This window comes from Martes martes, assembly GCF_963455335.1.
Source record: "Martes martes genome assembly, chromosome: 7".
Taxonomy (NCBI): Eukaryota; Metazoa; Chordata; class Mammalia; order Carnivora; family Mustelidae; genus Martes; species Martes martes.
In genome coordinates, this window is record NC_137894.1 from 50919597 (window position 1) to 50938358 (window position 18762).

Here is an 18762-nt window from a genome sequence, read left to right on the forward strand (position 1 = left end):
TTCATTTTCCTGGTTCACACTTGCACCCATTTCTATAGGCTCGACCATAGAATGTGTGTATCTTCAACTTAATTAAACTAAACAGTGTTCCGTCATTGTTGTGCCTTTTTCACTTCCATTGGCTGTATATGAGGGCTCTGATTGTCTATGTTCTTTTCTCATGTTAAGGTCAATGTGTACCAGGACCTGGGGAATGCTATGCAGACTGTGTTTTAACGGCTTCACCCTTTTTTGTTTTTTTTTTCTGGTGATACTGGACAGAATAGTTGTCTTCTTGTCAGTATTTTTTTTTTCCAGAGTAGGTGGTTATATCAAAATTGTCCTACAGTAGTCCAGCGGTGAGAAAAAAAAGAAAAGAAAACCATTCCCAAACTTGATTTATGAGAACATTGTAATGCATGATGTAATTTACAGCCACCTCTGGGAAGTTTGTTGTTCATCTTACATGACCACTGAGTCTTGTGATCAGCCTTGTAACTTAACTAAGGCATTCTTTTCCGTACCTACTTTTCCGATATGACTCTCCTAAGAGAAAATTCTTTGAAGTGGCTCACTCAGAAGTATCTTCCTGAAAAGGAACTTTTTCACAGGCTTGAAATTAGTTTGTGTAAGCTAGTTTACCAGAAGTAATTGGGAATTATCACAGTGTTTTGCATTTAGGCAGCTTTTAATAAATACTCATAAAATGAATGAATAATGTACTTTTCTCAGTTCCCAGAAGGAGATCACACCAATAGAGCTACTTGTGGGCAAAACTGACTCAGATTGTGTGGCCTCGGAGCAGCAACACGTGGGACTATTGGCATCACTTTTCTGTTTTGAGGGAGCTAACAAACTCACTTATTCTATTTGGGAATGCTTCAGGAGTAAACATTCGAATTGTAGGAAACAGGTGCAGCTCACCTCTGTTAATATAGTTCCCCAGCCATCTAAGGCAGATACAGTTGAGGGATAGGATGAGCATTAATGTGGTTTTGTAGGAAGAAGTCCTTGATGGTTTAGGTTGGGGATATGACTCTACAAAATTTTCTGTTTTGTAGAAATGTTCTGTTTCTATTCTGGTGATATGAACGGCGGAACCTGATACTATTGCTCTAATGTTAAGGTACATGTAGCAGGAAACTTGAAAAGAAGAGAAAACTGTAATACTTTTTGCTCCCTTCTAGTGACTGCTTGGGAGTGCCTCAAGGCAGAATGAGCTTGGATGTTCATACATTTGCATAATGGCTTTATGTTTTTCTGAGTTAAAAAAAAAACACAATACAAATAACCCTACCCTCAATCCTGGGTCTTGGTTATGGCAGCCTCTGTGAATGGGGGATGCCTGCGGAACATGAAAAATATCCATTTGCATTATGTGGAATGTAATATCAGTTAATCAAATTATTTCTGAGAGTTGGCATAGTTATCCAAGGAGTCTGACAGTGGTCTGTTGGAGTATTCAAAAAGAGTAAGATTTCTCTGAATAAAATGACAGAAGGTGTCAGAGGACAAGTAGTTGATGATAGTATATTTTTGTGTTGATTTGAGAGGAAGATTTGTGATAGGGGACCAGCAAAACTGAGTAGCAGTTTGGAACTTGTAAACTGTGTACAAAAGCTTCCCTCTCTGAGCCACATCTGTTTCTGGATTTTATATGATTTTCATGATTTTCATGACATGGGGCCAATAAAATTTCCCAGGATCCCGCTAGTTTATGTCTTATATCCCAGTGGGTGTTTTAGTGCCTCAGCTGTGGGAGGAACACGTTCTGGTTCTTGTACCATAGACTTATACTTTCTAAATGCCCTTTCTTCTCTGATTTTAAGAACATGTGACTTGGAATGAGGTTAAGTTTCAGATACCAAGTATTCATCTTTTGAAGGCAAACTTAAACCAGACATAAGATAACCAGTATACATTTGCATTACTTTACCCTATTCTCATTGAGGATGAACATTTTCAGAATGTAGTCTTTTCTGAAGCAACCGTTTTTCCAAATGCCCTGTTCTTTGAATGGGGCTGTTAACAAATGTTGAAGCTATGACAAGACATGACTGCTAATGAATGGAAGGAGGGACTTGAAATAAAATTTGCTTTAACATGTGAGAGCCGCTTACGGACTCTAAATTCCCTAAAGTTAAAAAAGGTCCTTTTTAGGCTTAACAGTTTTAGTACCAACTCAGAGAAGTCATTCAGTTTTCCTTAGGTCAAAATAATAATTGTGGTTGGGGCCTTTCTTTCTTCCTTTTTCTTTTTCTTCTCTCTCTCTCTCTCTTTTAAAGTAGGCACCATGCCCAACATGGGGCTTGAACCATGTTGATGAGATGAAGACCTAATCTGAGATCAAGAGTCAGATGCTTACCGAACTGAGCCAGACAGGCACCCCATCGGTTGGGGCATTTTTAATCAAAGTGCTTTGCAGGATGTTTCTAGGGTTATTTTTTGTAATAACCACTTTGTCCATCACCTGAAAATATTTTCAGCACTTTGAATGGCTTGGTGTTCAAGAACTTACTTTTCCTGGTTTAGTCTAATATAGCTTCTCTTCCTTTCTTTTACCCCTCACATCCAATTCATCAGCAAGATGTTTCTGCTTCTGAACTATGACTCACATCAGACACTTCTCTGTCTTCATTGTTGTCTCGCAGGTTCAAATAGCCCTCCTTCCTTCCTTGGACTTCTGCAGCACCACCTAACAGAACTGCTTGCTTCAGCTTTTGTTCCTCTACCCTCCGTTTTCTAAGCAGCGGCATATAACTTCTTAAAAACATAAAAACCAATCATGTTAGACTTTTGAGTAAAACCATTCCCTCTCAGAGCAGCTCTGTGTCAGGAAGTCTCACAAAGCTGCTCTAGAAAACAGGAATGGCCATCACCATTTTATGCTCAATCTAATATGTTTAACAGGACTGTACTGCTACTCACCTTTTATCACTTAGCTCCTCTGTACGGAAGAAACTATGATGTTTACCTGCCACAAGCCTGAGCAGGAGCTGTCAAAACAAAACAAAACAAAACAAAACAAAGCGACACAAAACTGGTTATTCCTGCTGCGTCAACTGCAGAGGGCGCTGTGAACATCAGTGTGTTTATGACCCCAGGCTGAGTTAGTGGACTGAGTTAATACACAACAGTTGCTGACTTGTTAAATTAGTCTACCCGGGAAAGGTTAAGATGGACTGAGTGAGTGAGTGAGCCAGGTCATGTGATACACAGTTCAGGGAAGACATTTCCTGACCATGGTGTGTCTGTGTGTTGGCCCTTTCTCCACAGCCAGTCTGGAGATGACTCATGACAGCTCAGTTCCCTCTAGCTAGTTTGCGTAGTTTCACTGAGGGTGCTGTCACATCTGTAATACTGGGTAATCTAGAAAATACTGAAGAGTAAGGATAATTTTCCTGATTGGGTTGAATGATAAGCAGCTGTGCATAATGGGAAACAGCATTGTATTTAGGGTCAAGAGCTTTTTAAATGAGCCATAGGAAATTAATACTCAGTTTCTTTAGTGATAAATTGGGCCTAATAATGTCCTTTAAAAAAAAGATTTTATTTATTTATTTGACAGAGAGATAGAGAGTACAAGTAGGCAGAGGGTGGGAGAAGCAGGCTCTCTGCTGAGCAGGGAGCCTGATGGGGGACTTGATCCCAGGACGCTGGGATCATGACCTGAGCCAAAGGCAGCCACTTAACCGACTGAGCCACCCAGGCATGCAATAATGCCCTTTCTAAAGGGTTGTAGTAAAGATTACTGGATGAGATAAATGTCTGTAGCAGTACCTTGACCCCTGCCTGACTCGTAAAAGCTTAAGAACTAACTGGCTGTGGCTAGAAGCTTATAGATTATGACTTTGGCTCTCCTAAATACTTCGTAACCTCTTTACCTGGATCAGCAAGGGGAATTCCAAACTGAAGCTTCTCAAAAGCTGCTTTTTTCATTTCCTTAGAGAGATGGCAGGGACCAGAGAGGAGAAAAGGAGTGGAAGTGGTTTGTGGAGGGATGAAGGGGTTATAAACAGAGTCTGTCAGAAAGTAACCCAGTTTTTTTTGATCCTTGAGGATCCATTTACTGCTTCTGAAAGGAAAACAGTGTCAAGAGACGTCTTTCTGCTCATTATGCCCTTCCCTTGGGGGTCTACCTTAATTTCTCTGTGTGTGTGTGTGTGTGTGTGTGTCCTATACAAGTTGAAGTATTGTCTTTGTTTTAAATCTCATATAGGTAGAATGATATATTAACAAATCAATTAATTGTCTCATTCATTAGCCAACCCACAACTCTATCTCTAACTTCCCTAAGTGTGCCCCTTTGTAATTCCTACCTTCTATCCCTTCCTGACATCACTCCCCAGGTAACCACTGATCTATGTCTTGCTATAGATGTTTGTACTTTTCATATATATATATATATACACACACACACACATACATATATATGTATATATATACATATATATGTATATGGAATCATACCTTATTTTTATTTTTATTTTTTTTTTGGTTTAGTTTCTTTCACTCAGCACAAGTATTTTGAGATACATCCATGTTGTTGTATCTATCGAGGCATTATTCCTTCTTCTTTCTGAGTCATATTCTGTTGTGTAGACAGACAGGAATTTGCTCATGTGTTTGGGCTTTTGATGTATGTTTGGGTTACTTCCAATTTTGTGTCATTATGAATAAAACTGCTAGGAACATTTATGTGTAAGACTTTGTATGTCACATGCTTTTTTTCTCCTAGGTAAGTAGCTAGGGGTATAACAGCTTTATGAATGGTAGATACATGCTTAACATTTTAAGAAATTGGCAAACTGTTTTCCAAAGTGCTTGTACCATTTTACATTCACACTAGCAGTGTATGAGAGCTCTGGTTCCTTTATATCACCACCAACATTGGTATAGTTGTTCTTTTTAATTGTAGTGATTCTGGTATATATATATATATATATGGTGGTAGCACATCGAGGTTTTAATTTGTAATTCCCTAATGCGAAGTGATGTTGAATAGATTTTGATTTGCTTATTTTCCATTTGTATATGTTCTGTTCTGTGTGTGCTCAAATATTTTTCCATATTTTAATTGGGTCATTTGCTTTCTTATTATGGATATTTTGAGTGTTTTTTAAAAAAGATATATTCTAGATGCAAGTCCTTCAACAGATATGAGCTTTGACGATATTTCCTCCTAGTCTGTGGCTTGTCTTTTCATTCTCTTGATAGTGTCTTTCCAAGAGCAGATATTTTTAAATTTGGTGGAGTCCAGGTTAGGAATTTGTTGTTTTAATGCTTTTGGTGTTGTACTTGAGAAATCTTTGCCTAAGCCGGAGTCAGAAGGATTTTCCCCTGTGTTGTCTTTTATGTATTCTATAGTGTTAGGTTTTGTAATCGATGACCCATTTTGAGTTCATTTTTGTGTATTTTGAGAGGCGTTGAGATACTGAGTTTATTTTTCTGATATGGGTATTCAGTTATTCCAGCACCATGTATTAAAATTACTACCCTTTCTCCACTCAATTGCTTTTGTAGGAAATCAGAACTATTTCCAGATGCTATTTTCTTCCATTGATCTTTTTGTTTAACTTAATGTCAATGCCACATTATTTTGATCATTTGTAGTTTTATAATACGTCTTAAACAGCGTTACTCCAACTTTGTCTAGTGTAAATCCTTTGCATTTCCAAATAAATTTGAAAATTAGCTTTCCAATTTCTCCCAAAGAAGTCCCACTGGGATTTTGATTGAGAGATCATTGAATCCATAGATCATTTTGGGAAGAATTGATATCTTAACACTACTGAATTTTCCAACCCACAAACAAGTTGTATCTTTACAGTTAAATACCTCTTTAATTTCTCTCAAATATGTTTTGTCATTTCCATTGTATAAATCTTTCGCATCTTTTATCCGTTCTGTCTGGATTCAATATATTTTGATGCCATTGTAACTGGCATTATAAAAAAACACAATTTCTGATTGTTGCTAGAACTTGCTTATAGAAATGTAATTGGTTTTGATTTCTTTATTTAGTTTTTTAAGGATTTATTTATTTATTTGACAGAGAGAGAGAGAGAGAGAGAGAGAGAATGCAGAAGCGGGCAGAGCTACAGGCAGAGGGAGAGGGAGAAGCAGGCTCCCTGCTGAATGGAGAGCCAGATTTGGGGCTTGGTTCCAGGACCCTGGGATCATGACCTGAACCAAAGGCAGATTCTTAACTGACTGAGCAACCCTCTGCTTAACTGACTGAACCACCCAGGAGCCCCCAAACAGTTGATTTTTATATATAGTTCTTGTATCTTGAAATCCTGCAAGACTTGCTTATTAGTTGTAGTAGCCTTTTTTGTTGATTCCACTGGATTTTCTACCCAGATGGTCATGTCATGTCTAATTAAAAGACAGTATTCCTTCTTTTTTTCAATCAGGATGCCTGTTACTTTTTTGCTTTGCTTAATTGCACTAACATTTCCCACATGATGGTGAATAGAAGTGGTAAGAGCAGAATTCTTGTCTTGTTTCTGATTTTAGGGAGAAAGCATTCACTTTCACCATTAAGTATGATGCGAGATGTAGGTATTTGAAAGCATTCTTTACAGATCAAAGATGTTCTGAGCTTTGCGCAGTGGCAGTATCATAACTGGTGAGGTTCATCTGAGGTGCGATTATTGCTAACTGAAAGCTCTTCACAGGTCGAGGAGGTTTCTCTCTATCCCCAGGTTGCTAGAACTTTTAACAGGAATGGGTGTTGGCTAGAATGTAGTTCAACATGGGCAGGTATATTATGTATTACCTAGACTCTTATGTGCCAAACTTGGGCATTGACATCACCTAACAGGGTTTAAATGGGAAAACTAATATCCAATTTCAAACAACCTAGTCTGAGAAACGGTTTGCCTGTACATTCCGATTGTTAGTTGAGAGTTTCCTGTGTTAATGTTTCATTTTTAAGGGAAGTATCGCATAAACATCAGCAGTAACTAAGTCTCAGGAAGGTCCTGATAAAATAAAAAGTCATTCTCTGCATCTGGTGTTTTCTTGGCAGCATACACTACTCATGCCAATGATGTATGAGTGTTTTCTTAGGAAAAGACAGAGGGTGCATGTATAAGCTAGCAGCAGTGCAGCTGTTAGCAGCCTATGGCTTGTGGTCTCAACTTGGTTCAGTTTGTCAAGGTGATTCTCAATCTCACAGATTACTATTCTGCTCTGGAGGGTGATTTGTTCCCATCAGACTGTGTGTGAGAAAACCACAAGCAGGAAGTAGTTGGTCTCTGTGGATGCTGAATATCCTTTTACTGTGTTTTAATTTTCCTCTTTTTCTGCTTCCAGCGTCCTGAGGGCACTGTTCTCTCACTGCCCCTCACCTCAGGATCTGCCCTCTAGTGTCCTACAAATTCCACTCACTATCCTTTTAGGGTTAAGTTAGAGTAATGAAATATATTCTCTCTTTATTAGCTGAATAAGCATTTTATCTTCTACGTTTAAGAGGAAAGTTTCTAAGGAAGTAAAAAGAAGAAAACCAATGAAAAAGTATTTCTTCAGAATAGTGTTAAGATAATTAAAATATTTACCTGAACATTTTTTTGAATAATAAGGTTTACTGGATTTATGTCCGGCTTCCTGTAATTTGCCCCATCCCCCACATTTCAATCATATCAGGAGTAATTCTTCCCCAATCTTCCTCCTTCTTTTTCCATTCTCAGTCACCCTTTCCTTTGACCTCTTAACTTTTCTTTGGATAGCATGTGTGACAGAACTATCGTCAAAAATAAAACAGTCAGTTCATGTCTGGGATTGATACATTTCATTTATTCATTTCGTAAGCATTTGTTTACCTCTGTGATTTGACCTGAATTACATCAGTGTAGAAAATAAAGTCCCTGCCTTTGTGAAATTTATATTCTAGTGAGGGAGACCAGTAATTATCATATTAACACATTAAGTCTATAATTCCATTTAGTCATGGTAGTATAACAAAGAATAAGTGTGGAAAGAATTTTTGTAGTCATGCATGGTGATTTTACTTAGACTTACTGTGGTGATGATTTTCCAATATGTACATATATCAAATCTTTACATTGTATAGCTGAAACTAACATGACCTTGTATGTTAACTACCTCTCAATAAAACATGAATATATGAGTATAGGTAATGTTAGGGTAAGATAGGGAGTAATTTAGATGAGATGGTTAGAGAATACCTTTGTTAGGAGGTGATTTTTCAAAGTCAGAAAATATGCCATGCAATGTTCTAGGGGAACCAAATTCCATGTAAGTACAGGAAAATGTTTGGGATTTTCAAAGAATATGAAATCGTTTATTTGGCTATCCAGAAGCTAGATGTTGTATGAGGCTGGAGAGGTAGGCAGGATCAGACCATCTAGAGCCTTCTAGGTCACAATAAATGGTGTTTTATTTGAACTCCTAGGAAAGCCACCTCAGTAATACAGAGGAAGGCTTAATAAAAATCTCATCTTAATAAAATCCTTACCACTTCATAAACTCTCCTTGGAACTATTTATTTACTTACACCTTTATTTATATGTGCCTTTATTATACTACATTCTACATTTTCCTCTTAATGATCTGGCATACTAAAAGAAAAGTGCAATAAAAGAAAAAATAAGAGAAATATGAACTTGGAAGAAAAAATGGAATGATAGTTTTTGGATAAGATCTTATGCAGGTATTAAAATCAAGCCTCTAAATGTGTTATGCAGAATAGGGAAACAAAGTGAGTAATGGGAGTACATTATCTGTTACATGATTTTCATTTAGTGTTAAAAGAAAACAAGTGGTTTCACAGGGAAAACCAAATTAATTGCTCTTAATCCTGTAATAATTTCTTTCATGGGGATTTATACTAGGGAAACTAAGAAATATAGTGAACATTGGTTCCCTGAAGTATATGATGCAGATAGATAAGTGATAGATGGAAAGATGATAGAAATATACATAAATATAATCTAGTTCAATATAGCTGCTTCTTATAATATATCTCAACAAGATTCAAAGGCATTATATAGAAGTACAACTCAAAAGAAGCTGTTCTTCCCAGATCTAATAATTTTGATCCACATATTTCTGATGTTCTGCCTTAATCTAAAAGTTGACCCAGAATATCCGAAGAATAAAATTTAGAGCTAATTACATGTTCACCTAAATCAAAGATTAATAACCCCTTATTTGGATACCCAAGTTGTCTTTGATATAGAAATTGAGTTTCAAGGACTATTCACAAGAATAGAAGAAAATGTCGATATCACAATATTTGTCTTAAGAAGTTTATCAGATTCTTTCTTCCCTGGAAGCAATTTCCCAGCTAATGTAGGATTTCATTTCTCTATGCCACATATTTATTTAAATAGTGGTTCTATTGAGGTACCATCTTACACCAGTTAGAATGGTAAAAATTAACAAGGCAGGAAATAACAAATGTTGGAGAGGATGTGGAGAAAGGCGAACCTTCTTACATTGTTGGTGGGAATGCAAGTTGGTACAGCCACTTCGGAAAACAGAATGGAGGTTCCTCAAAAATTTAAAAATAGAGCTACCCCATGACACAGCAATTGCACTACTGGGTATTTACACCAAAGATACAGAGGTAGTGACAAGAAGGGGCACAGGGACCCCAATGTTCATAGCAGCAATGTCCACAATAGCCAAACTGTGGAAGGAGCTGAGATGCCCTTGAACAGATGAATGGATAAAGATGTGGTTCATGTAGACAATGTAATATTACTCAGCCATCAGAAAGGATGAATACCTACCATTTTCATTGACATGGATGGAACTGGAGGGGATTATGCTAAGTGAAATAAGTCAAGCAGAGAAAGACAATTATTATATGGTTTCACTCATATGTGGAACATAAGGAATAGCATGGAGGATATTAGGGGAAGGAAGGGAAAACTGAAGGGAGGGAACTGAGAGGAAGATGAAACATGAGAAACTCTGGACTCCGGGAAACAATCTGAGGGTTTCAGAGAGGAGGGACTGGTGGTGGTGGGTGGATGTGTTAGCCTGGTGATGGGTATTAAGGAGAGCACGTGTTGCAATGAGCATTGGGTATTATATGCAAATAATGAATCATGGAACACTATTCACAAGACCAAAAATCAAAAACTAATGATGTAGTGTATGGTGACTAATATAACATAATAAAAAAATAAATTGAAATTGGAAATTTAAAAAAATAGTGATTCTATAAGATCATTTGTGGATTGGTGCTGGTCAGGTGCACCAGAACCACTTGAGTAACACTAAAATAAGGATTTCCAGGAGTCCGCTTCAAAGATTCTCATTTAGATTTGGAGAAAAACTGACAATCTGTTTTTATCTTTTTTTGATTTTATATTTATTATTATTATATTTTACTTTTTTAAAAATTTAATTTCTTTTCAGCGTAACAGATTTCATTGTTTATGCACCACACCCAGTGCTCCATACAATACGTGCCCTCCATAATACCCACCACCAGACTCCCTCAACCTCCCACCCCCTCCCTTTCAAAACTCTCAGATTGTTTTTCAGAGTCCATAGTCTTTCATGGTTCATCTTCCCCTCCAATTTCCCTCAACTCCCTTCTCCTCTCCATCTCCCCATGTCCACTGTGTTATCCCTTATGCTCCACAAATAAATGAAACCATGTGATAATTGGTTCTCTCTGCTTGACTTATTTCACTCAACATAATCTCTTCCAGTCCCGTCCATGTTGATACAAAAGTAGAGTATTCATCCTTTCTGATGGAGGCATAATACTCCATAGTGTATATGGACCACATCTTCCTTATCCATTCATCCGTTGAAGGGCATCTTGGCTCTTTCCACTTTGGCAATCGTGGCCATTGCTGCTATGTCAGAAAATGGGCAGAAGACATGTACAGACACTTCTCCAATGAAGACATACAAATGGCTAACAGACACACGAAAAAATGTTCATCATCACTAGCCATCAGGGAGATTCAAATCAAAACCACATTGAGATACCACCTTACACCAGTTAGAATGGCCAAAATTAGCAAGACAGGAAACAGCGTGTGTTGGAGAGGATGTGGAGAAAGGGGAACCCTCTTACACTGTTGGTGGGAATGCAAGTTGGTGCAGCCAATTTGGAGAACAGGGTGGAGATTCCTTAAGAAATTAAAAATAGAGCTTTCCTAGGACCCTGCAATTGCACTACTGGGTATTTATTTATCCCAAAGATACAGAGGTAGTGAAAAGAAGGGCCATCTGTACCCCAATGTTCATAGCGACAATCTGTTGTTTAAAAAGCTCCCTAAGCAATTCTGAAACAGTTTTGGGAGACAGTGCTATAGGTCATTGTTAGTGTTTTGGATGTCAATTAAATAAAAATGCTGGCTTAGTAATGATTTAATTGGCACTTGTTACTTTTTATCAGTGCTACAAAGGTATGAATACCCTTCTAAGGAGTAGAGCAGAGATGTCTAAGCAAGAAAAACCAAGTGTAAGAATGGATGCTCTTAATAGAGGTCAGAAAAGCACGAGGCCAGGGACTGAGTTAATAATCACAGATAAGTGGACAAGCGGTTATTGGAGGTCAGACATCCAGGTCATTTATCCCAATTACAATATACAAAATCATGATTTGAGGACAAGGTGTGATTTACTTTGTCATACTGTGTTCCATTATGTGACCTGGCAGGAATAGATAAATTTGAGTCTGTGTTTCAAGGGACAGATGAATAAACACCTACTTTTTAGGTGGGAATGGAAATGGGGAAAAGAATTAATTCTGATTTTGACCAACTCATGAACTCTCATTTGCTTTGACTAATTCCTGTGCACATACGAATTTTTCTCAAGGCAGCTTTCATGTCTTTGTTTCGGAGACTATAGATCAGTGGGTTTATAAGTGGGGTCACCGATGAGTAGAACAAGGTTACAATCTTCTGTATCCCACCTGGATTTCCAGAGGTTGGGCTGATGTACATCACCATGATGGATCCATAGAAGAGAGACACCACAGCCAGGTGGGAACCACAGGTGGAGAAGGCCTTACGTCGGCCAGCTGCTGAAGGGACACGCAACACTGCTCTGAGAACCAGGGTATAGGACCCAAGAATGAAGAAGAAGGTGATGAAGATAATAAGAGAGCTCAATATAGAACAAGAAAGCTCAATTCCAGGGGCAGGGATGCAGGACAGGGCCAAAAGAGGCCCAGGGTCACATACAAAGTGGTCAATGGTGTTGGGGCCACAAAAAGGGAGTTGTGTGATAAAATAGATAGGGATCGGATAGCAGAGGAAAGCTGTGACCCAGCACAGGGCCACCAGGTTCATGCAGAGATGGTTGTTCATAATGACAGGATAATGGAGAGGCTGGCAGATGGCCAGGTAACGATCAAAAGCCATGAGGGGCAGTAAGAGGGTCTCAGTGATACCCATGGAGAAGAAGAAGTAGAATTGGAAGAAACAAGCCATGAAAGAGATGGTTTTGGTCTCAGATAGAAAGTTCTTTAACATGTTGGGAACCGTTGTGTTGATGTAGCAGATCTCCAGGAATGAAAAGTTGGCCAGCAAAATGTACATGGGGGTGTGAAGCCTGCGATCCAGCTTCACTGCACAGACAATGGCCCCATTCCCCATCAGTGTCAGGATGTAGGACACCAAGAACAGCATGAAGAGGATGACCTGAACCTCCCTGGAGCACGGGAAACTCAGGAGTATGAATTCAGTCACTGTGCTGACTCCTGACCTATTCATGGCTTCCTGAGGGGTGGAGAAGAAAAGTGACAATGACAAAGATGGTCTAATTCTTTCATCTTCAAGATTATTTCCTTTGTGGAGATCCCTAGCTCCATTAGGGTCTGTTATTCCATTGGATAAGTAAGATAACTATACTGCTGAAGTCTATGAACTTGGAGAGTGCTTGGGTATGATCAGACGTTGAAACTTTGTATTCTCTCATTTCTCTTTCAGAGTTTTCTCATGGTAAAAGACAGGATGTTCTACAATAAGGAGCTTGGAGAAAGTTGATGACAGCACTCACAAATGTAAGTAGGTATGAACATCATGTATTTTTATCTATAGATTAAGAGCTATAGACCCTTGTTATTGGACACAGAATTTCAATTACTTAAATCTTTGAAATTAGAGACACAAATGTTAGGCATCAGAAAAGGGAGAAAGGTAACAACACACAAATCTTTATGCATTTCACTGTTATTCTGGGTCAGTGTTGGTGTCTTAAGGTCATCTGATAGCTGGACAAAAAACATCATACGTACCATCTATTCTTCAGTGTTCATCATGTTTTGTTAACTAGACACCTACCTAATGGCTTTCATATCAGCTCCGTCTTCTACCTGTTGAATTAAAATACTTCTGTAAAACCTTGGTCTAGGTTAAATCTCTAATTATAGATAGAAAAACTGAGCAATATATCTGGTCTATAATTTAAGGATTTTTGAGGGTTTTGCCTGAAGTGTCACTAAGTGTCCTAGAAGGCCTCTGTTCTTCTGGTTATGGACAGATGCAGAGGCTCACAAACATCAGATACTCCTAAGTAGAGGTCTCTGGGAACCAAGAACAGTGCTGAGAGCCATAAACTGTCCCTGTGGACAAAGATTCCCCTTCCACTTCTTCACCCCCTCTGTCACCCCAATCCTACTCTAGATGTGGAAGATCCGCATTGTTTTGGGATGTTGAAGGAGAATCTTTGTGAAAACTTGCTTGTCTGAGACATAGATGTTGTGTGATTTCCATGGTGAGAAAAGCAAAACAAAGCCTCTGAGATTGCCTACAATTCTGTTGTTAGTAGTTGGGTCTTATTCATTTATTTTAGGATCCCTTCCATTAGTGAGGGGCAGTCATCATTTGGGCCTAAATGACGCAAGTGACGTGACTGAGTGATGATATTGGTTCATAAAATATAATGCAGAATAGAGATCCAGATGCCTTCAGTAAAAGTATTCTAGCTAGGAATATTTATTTATGTATTAGTTATAAAATGCATTTCTTTCCAGTGTAATGCCCATAGCTGTTATGGGCATGTTATGTTATATGTGTAATGTGCATAGCTTTGCGAATGGTCTTGATGATTGCAATTAGTGACACAAGGCATTGGAGTCATTCAGAATTTTTCACATCACACTTCACTGTAAGGCTCCTCTTTGTGACTAGATCATGATTGGCAAAACCAAACTGTGAGTTGACTCCTCTGTAGCAGGAATTCAGAAAAACCCATAACGCAAGGAAACCACCGGGAAAGAGATGTAAAGGGAGGAAGTATTTGTTGATCATTGTGTATGAGACTTACAAGGCTTTGTGAGCCATGTGGGAGTGAACCCACTACCCTGGAGTGCTCGGTCATGTTCTCCCTCCTTGAGATACGTAGATCATCCGCTCTGTGGTAGAGCCAAACAAAGCTAAAGTCAGGGAGAGCTGAAGTTTTTTCTGCCCTGCTCTGCACAGCCACTTTGTCGGTCCTTACCAGATGTCACTTCACTCACATGCTATTTCCCCCACAGACCTGGTTCTGACTGGATCCACCACCTGGTTAATAAGGACGGCCTTTTCATACTTCCTCATCTTCCTCTCTCTCACTTCCCTGATTTCCAGCCCTCTCAGTTGTAAAGATGAACCTCCTTACATTCTTCACGTAATGGGAGGTGCTACTGTTTCCACAACCACATAAAAGAAGGCAGAGCTAAAAGGGACCCCTAAGAACTGTCCTATACTTGTATGTCTTCTGAACCTACCTCCTTACAGATCTGGCAGGTGTGACTTGAATCTTCTGTTTTCACTGCAGCAGAAGGCAAGCATGATGGAGGGCATGGCATCCTGGGTAGAAAGCAGCTCAGAGAAGGTGCTTACATTGCTGCACACACGATATTGCTTTGGAGAGGAATTGGCATGTTTGCTGTACAACAGGATACTTACCTGTGTTTCTCTGAAATCTGTGTCTGATTCCCCCTAGGGGGCATAGTCTCCTGTGAATTCCAAAAGTGAGAATTTATGAGAGGATTGTCAGTTATTTCCCTAGTGTTCCCTTCCCTCAGGAGCCCCTTGATTGGCCTTTGGGACTCAGTTTGTCCAGTGATGATCAGATATTCTCATGCTTTTCCTAGAACAGATGTTTATTTTGTTGTTTGGACAGGTTACTCTTTTGATGGTGCAATCACTGTAGCGACACCAGTGGAGCTGGGACATGACCTTTCTATTTATTTTTTGTTGTTTCACATTCAATTTTATTCATATTTTTGAACCTGCTACAAGTTTTAGATTCTCGTATATGTCAGCATCAGAGTCATGTCATTAGATTTCTCATTCTCATGCCTATTGATTCACTCCATGGGTAGAAAGGAGTCATTCCTTCTTATAATGACAAGTTTTCTCCCATGTTCACCCTGTGCTTCTAATATGACGCTGATAAGTAAATTCCATTTCATGGTGAACAAGTCCCAGGAGGAGAGAACATGGAGTATGGGATGGAATGCCAAAGTTCTAGAAGACACCTCCCCATGTAGCCCTTTGGTTATTTCAGACTGTTTTAACAGATGGCCTTAAAGGTTGGCATGATTGTTGGAATTTTCTTTCTTCTTTCAAGTGAGGTATTGCTCAGAGAGAGGAAGCAAACTTTCAGACCCTTTCATTTTTATTGCTTTTATGTCTATGTGTGCGTGTGTACATGGGTATGAATGTACCTAGATGACATATTTCATAATGTTTTCCTTCTGTTATTGGTTTGGAGCCATCCGTAATGAGACTGCACTCTTGTTAATAATTTATTGTTGGCTACACAGCATCAATGAGCAAAAGTTTCATGAGGGTTTATGACTTGAGGTTTGCTCATTCTCTCAGCATCATTTCTGTAAGGTGGAAATGTTTTTTTTTTTCTTTTAAGTGGTTACAACACTTTTTGAGTCATGAGAATTGATATCCTCTTATGAATAAGAGCCAGTTTTTTGAGTGATTTATTCATTGAAAGTCTTTGATGTTTGAATGCACAAAGAATTTTCTTGACACCAAAGTCTGCCTAAGGACACTAAGGTCTGCCAAAATTATGATTTGGAAGCCAGGATTTATCTCACTTTTGTTGGGTGGATGGTGCCACACCAGATGCTTGAAGTGAAGTATTAAACTGTAGAATTTAACTGGAGGGAGTTGAGGGGCACTTCTGATCTTTAAAAGAAATCTAAAAATATACATACAGAGAGACACACAAATACATGTGTACTATACTTATTCCCATATATCGTAAATTTCTCCCTTCTGATAAGAAGAAATTTGTGAACTATTACCTTATTTTATTTCATTTTTTCCCAGTTTTATTGAGATATAATTAACATATAACATAATATGTAAACCACAATGATTTGACATCTGTATATATGGCAAAATGATTACTACTAAGTTTAATTTATGCCCATGACTACATGTAGTTACAAAATTTTCTTGTGTTAGAAACATTTAAGATCTACTTTCTCAGCAAGTTTTGAATGTAAAATTATATTGTTAAGTATAGTCTCCATGGTGTACTTGATATCCACAGAACTTATAACTTGGAAGGTTGCATATTTTGAGCATCTACACCCATTTTCTGCATCTTAATTTCTGCTAACCACCAGTCTGTTTTCTGTTTCTATGAGTTCAGTGTTTGTTTTGTTTGTTTGTGTGTTTGTTTTCTGCATTCTACATGTAAGTGAGAACATACAGTATTTGTTGTTCTCTGTCTGACATATTTCAGTTAGCATAATGCATTGAATATTCAAGCATGTGACAAATTTCTTGTGTGGGATTTCCTTCTTTTTTATTATTGAATAAAAATGAATATCATCCACAGCCCATGAATAGTTCTTCCTATTAAAAGATCCTGTCAGGGGTGCCTGGATGGCTCAGTGGGTTAAAGCCTCTGCCTTCGGCTCAGGTCATGATCCCAGGGTCCTGGGATTGAGCCCCGCATAGGGCTCTCTGCTCAGCGGGGAGCCTGCTTCCCTTCCTCTCTCTCTGCCTGCCTCTCTGCCTTCTTGTGATTTCTGTCTGTCAAATAAATAAAATCTTTAAAAAAAAAAAGGGTCCTATCAAAGGAACCTGATTTTATTAACTATGCATCTCTGGTCTACTATACAAAATGAAAATATTTGGTACACATAACCTTAATTTGGAGATAGTTGCATATATTGTAAGGCCAATTGTAAAGACACCAAATAGAGAAGTCAATGAAATATAATTTGATTTTTGTAAGATAATGAAAAATCCCTGACATATGATTAAAAATATTTTGATACAATTAGGAGCATGGTGAACAGTATGAAGCATATTTACTAGATTGTTAATATTATTTGTCTAGTAGGGATGGTTGGTGGCAGAGAGAAAGGTAGACTGAGGATGATGTGGTGGTGCTAGGGATAGGAAGGAGAAAATAGAGTCCACCATAAAAAAATCATTCATGTGAAATTGGCATATATGAGAGGGTCTATGTCTATACAAGAATACACAAAAGATAGTTGACTATTAATTGTGTTTCCCTTAGAGTGGTGGGATTTTAGATAACATTAAAAGTATTTTGATCTTTTATTATTTGAGAATTATTGGAATGAACATTTATTATTTATATGTTGAGAAAAGAAAAAGAACATTTATTTTTCTACTGTGGATGAGAAGAATCATTGCATTAAGAAAATGTTTCTTGAATACAAATAAATATCAGTGTATCCCTTGATTAAAAAAAAGAGAGCTAAATTCATAAAAGTAGGTCAAATATGCAAAGTACATTCCACATACCAGCTTACATGGTTTGGCTCAAAGAATAAGTTCTGAATGTAGTATTTTAAATATTAGCATGACAATTGTACTTTGTTCTTTAAAGATTGATTAAAAAGTATTTTTAAATTTTTTTAAAATTATTTTTATTAACATATAATGTATTATTTGCCCCAGGGTTATAGGTCTGTGAATCATCAGGCTTACACATTTCATAGCGCTCACCACAGCACCTGCCCTCCTCAATATTCATAACCCAACCACTCTATTCCTAGTCCCCCACCTCCCAGCAACCCTCAGTTTGTTTCGTGAGATTAAGAGTCTCTTATCGTTTGTCACCCCCCTGATCCCATCTTGTTTCGTTTATTCCTTCCTTACCCCCACAACCACCTGCCCTGCCTCTAAAGTTCCTCATATCAGAGAGATCATATGTTAGTTGTATTTCTCTGATTCACTTATTTCGCTCAGCATAATACCCTCTAGTTCTAACCATGTTGTTGCAAATGGCAAGATTTCATTTCTTTTGATGACTGCATAGTATTCCAATGTATATACATACCACATCTTCTTTATCCATTTATCTGTTGTTGATACCTAGGTTCTTTCCATAGTTTGGCTATTGTGGATGTTGGTGCTATAAACATTCAGGTGCACATGCCTCTTTGGATCACTACATTTGTATGTTTGGGGTAAATACCCAGTAGTGCGATTGCTGGGTCATAGGGTAGCTCTATTTTCCACATTTTGAGAGATCTTCATGCAGTTTTCCAGAGTGGCTGCACCAGCTTGCATTCCCACCAACAGTGTAGGAGGGTTCCCCTTTTTCCGCATCCTTGCCAACATCTGTCATTTCCTGACTTGTTAATTTTAGCCATTTGACTGGTGTGAGGTGATATCTCATTGTGGTTTTGGTTTGTATTTCCCTGATGGTGAGTAATGTGGAGCACTTTTTCATGTGTCTGTTGGCCATCTGGATGACTTCTTTGCAGAAATGTCTGTTCATGTCCTCTGCCCATTTCTTGATTGGATTATTTGTTCTTTGGGTGTTGAGCTTGATAAGTTCTTT

The 18762-nt window shown here is 38.2% G+C and overlaps 1 protein-coding gene across 1 annotated transcript; it reads right to left on the minus strand.

Annotated features, from left to right (window-relative positions):
- Positions 1-11750: 11750 nt before the first annotated feature.
- LOC308346795 (olfactory receptor 11H6-like) lies at positions 11751-12695 on the minus strand (the record flags this gene model as incomplete). The annotated part of the gene is made up of 1 exon (XM_080809840.1): positions 11751-12695. The coding sequence occupies one exon, from the start codon at positions 12693-12695 to the stop codon at positions 11751-11753; it is 945 nt and encodes a 314-aa protein (XP_080665966.1).
- Between the last annotated feature and the right edge of the window lie 6067 nt (positions 12696-18762).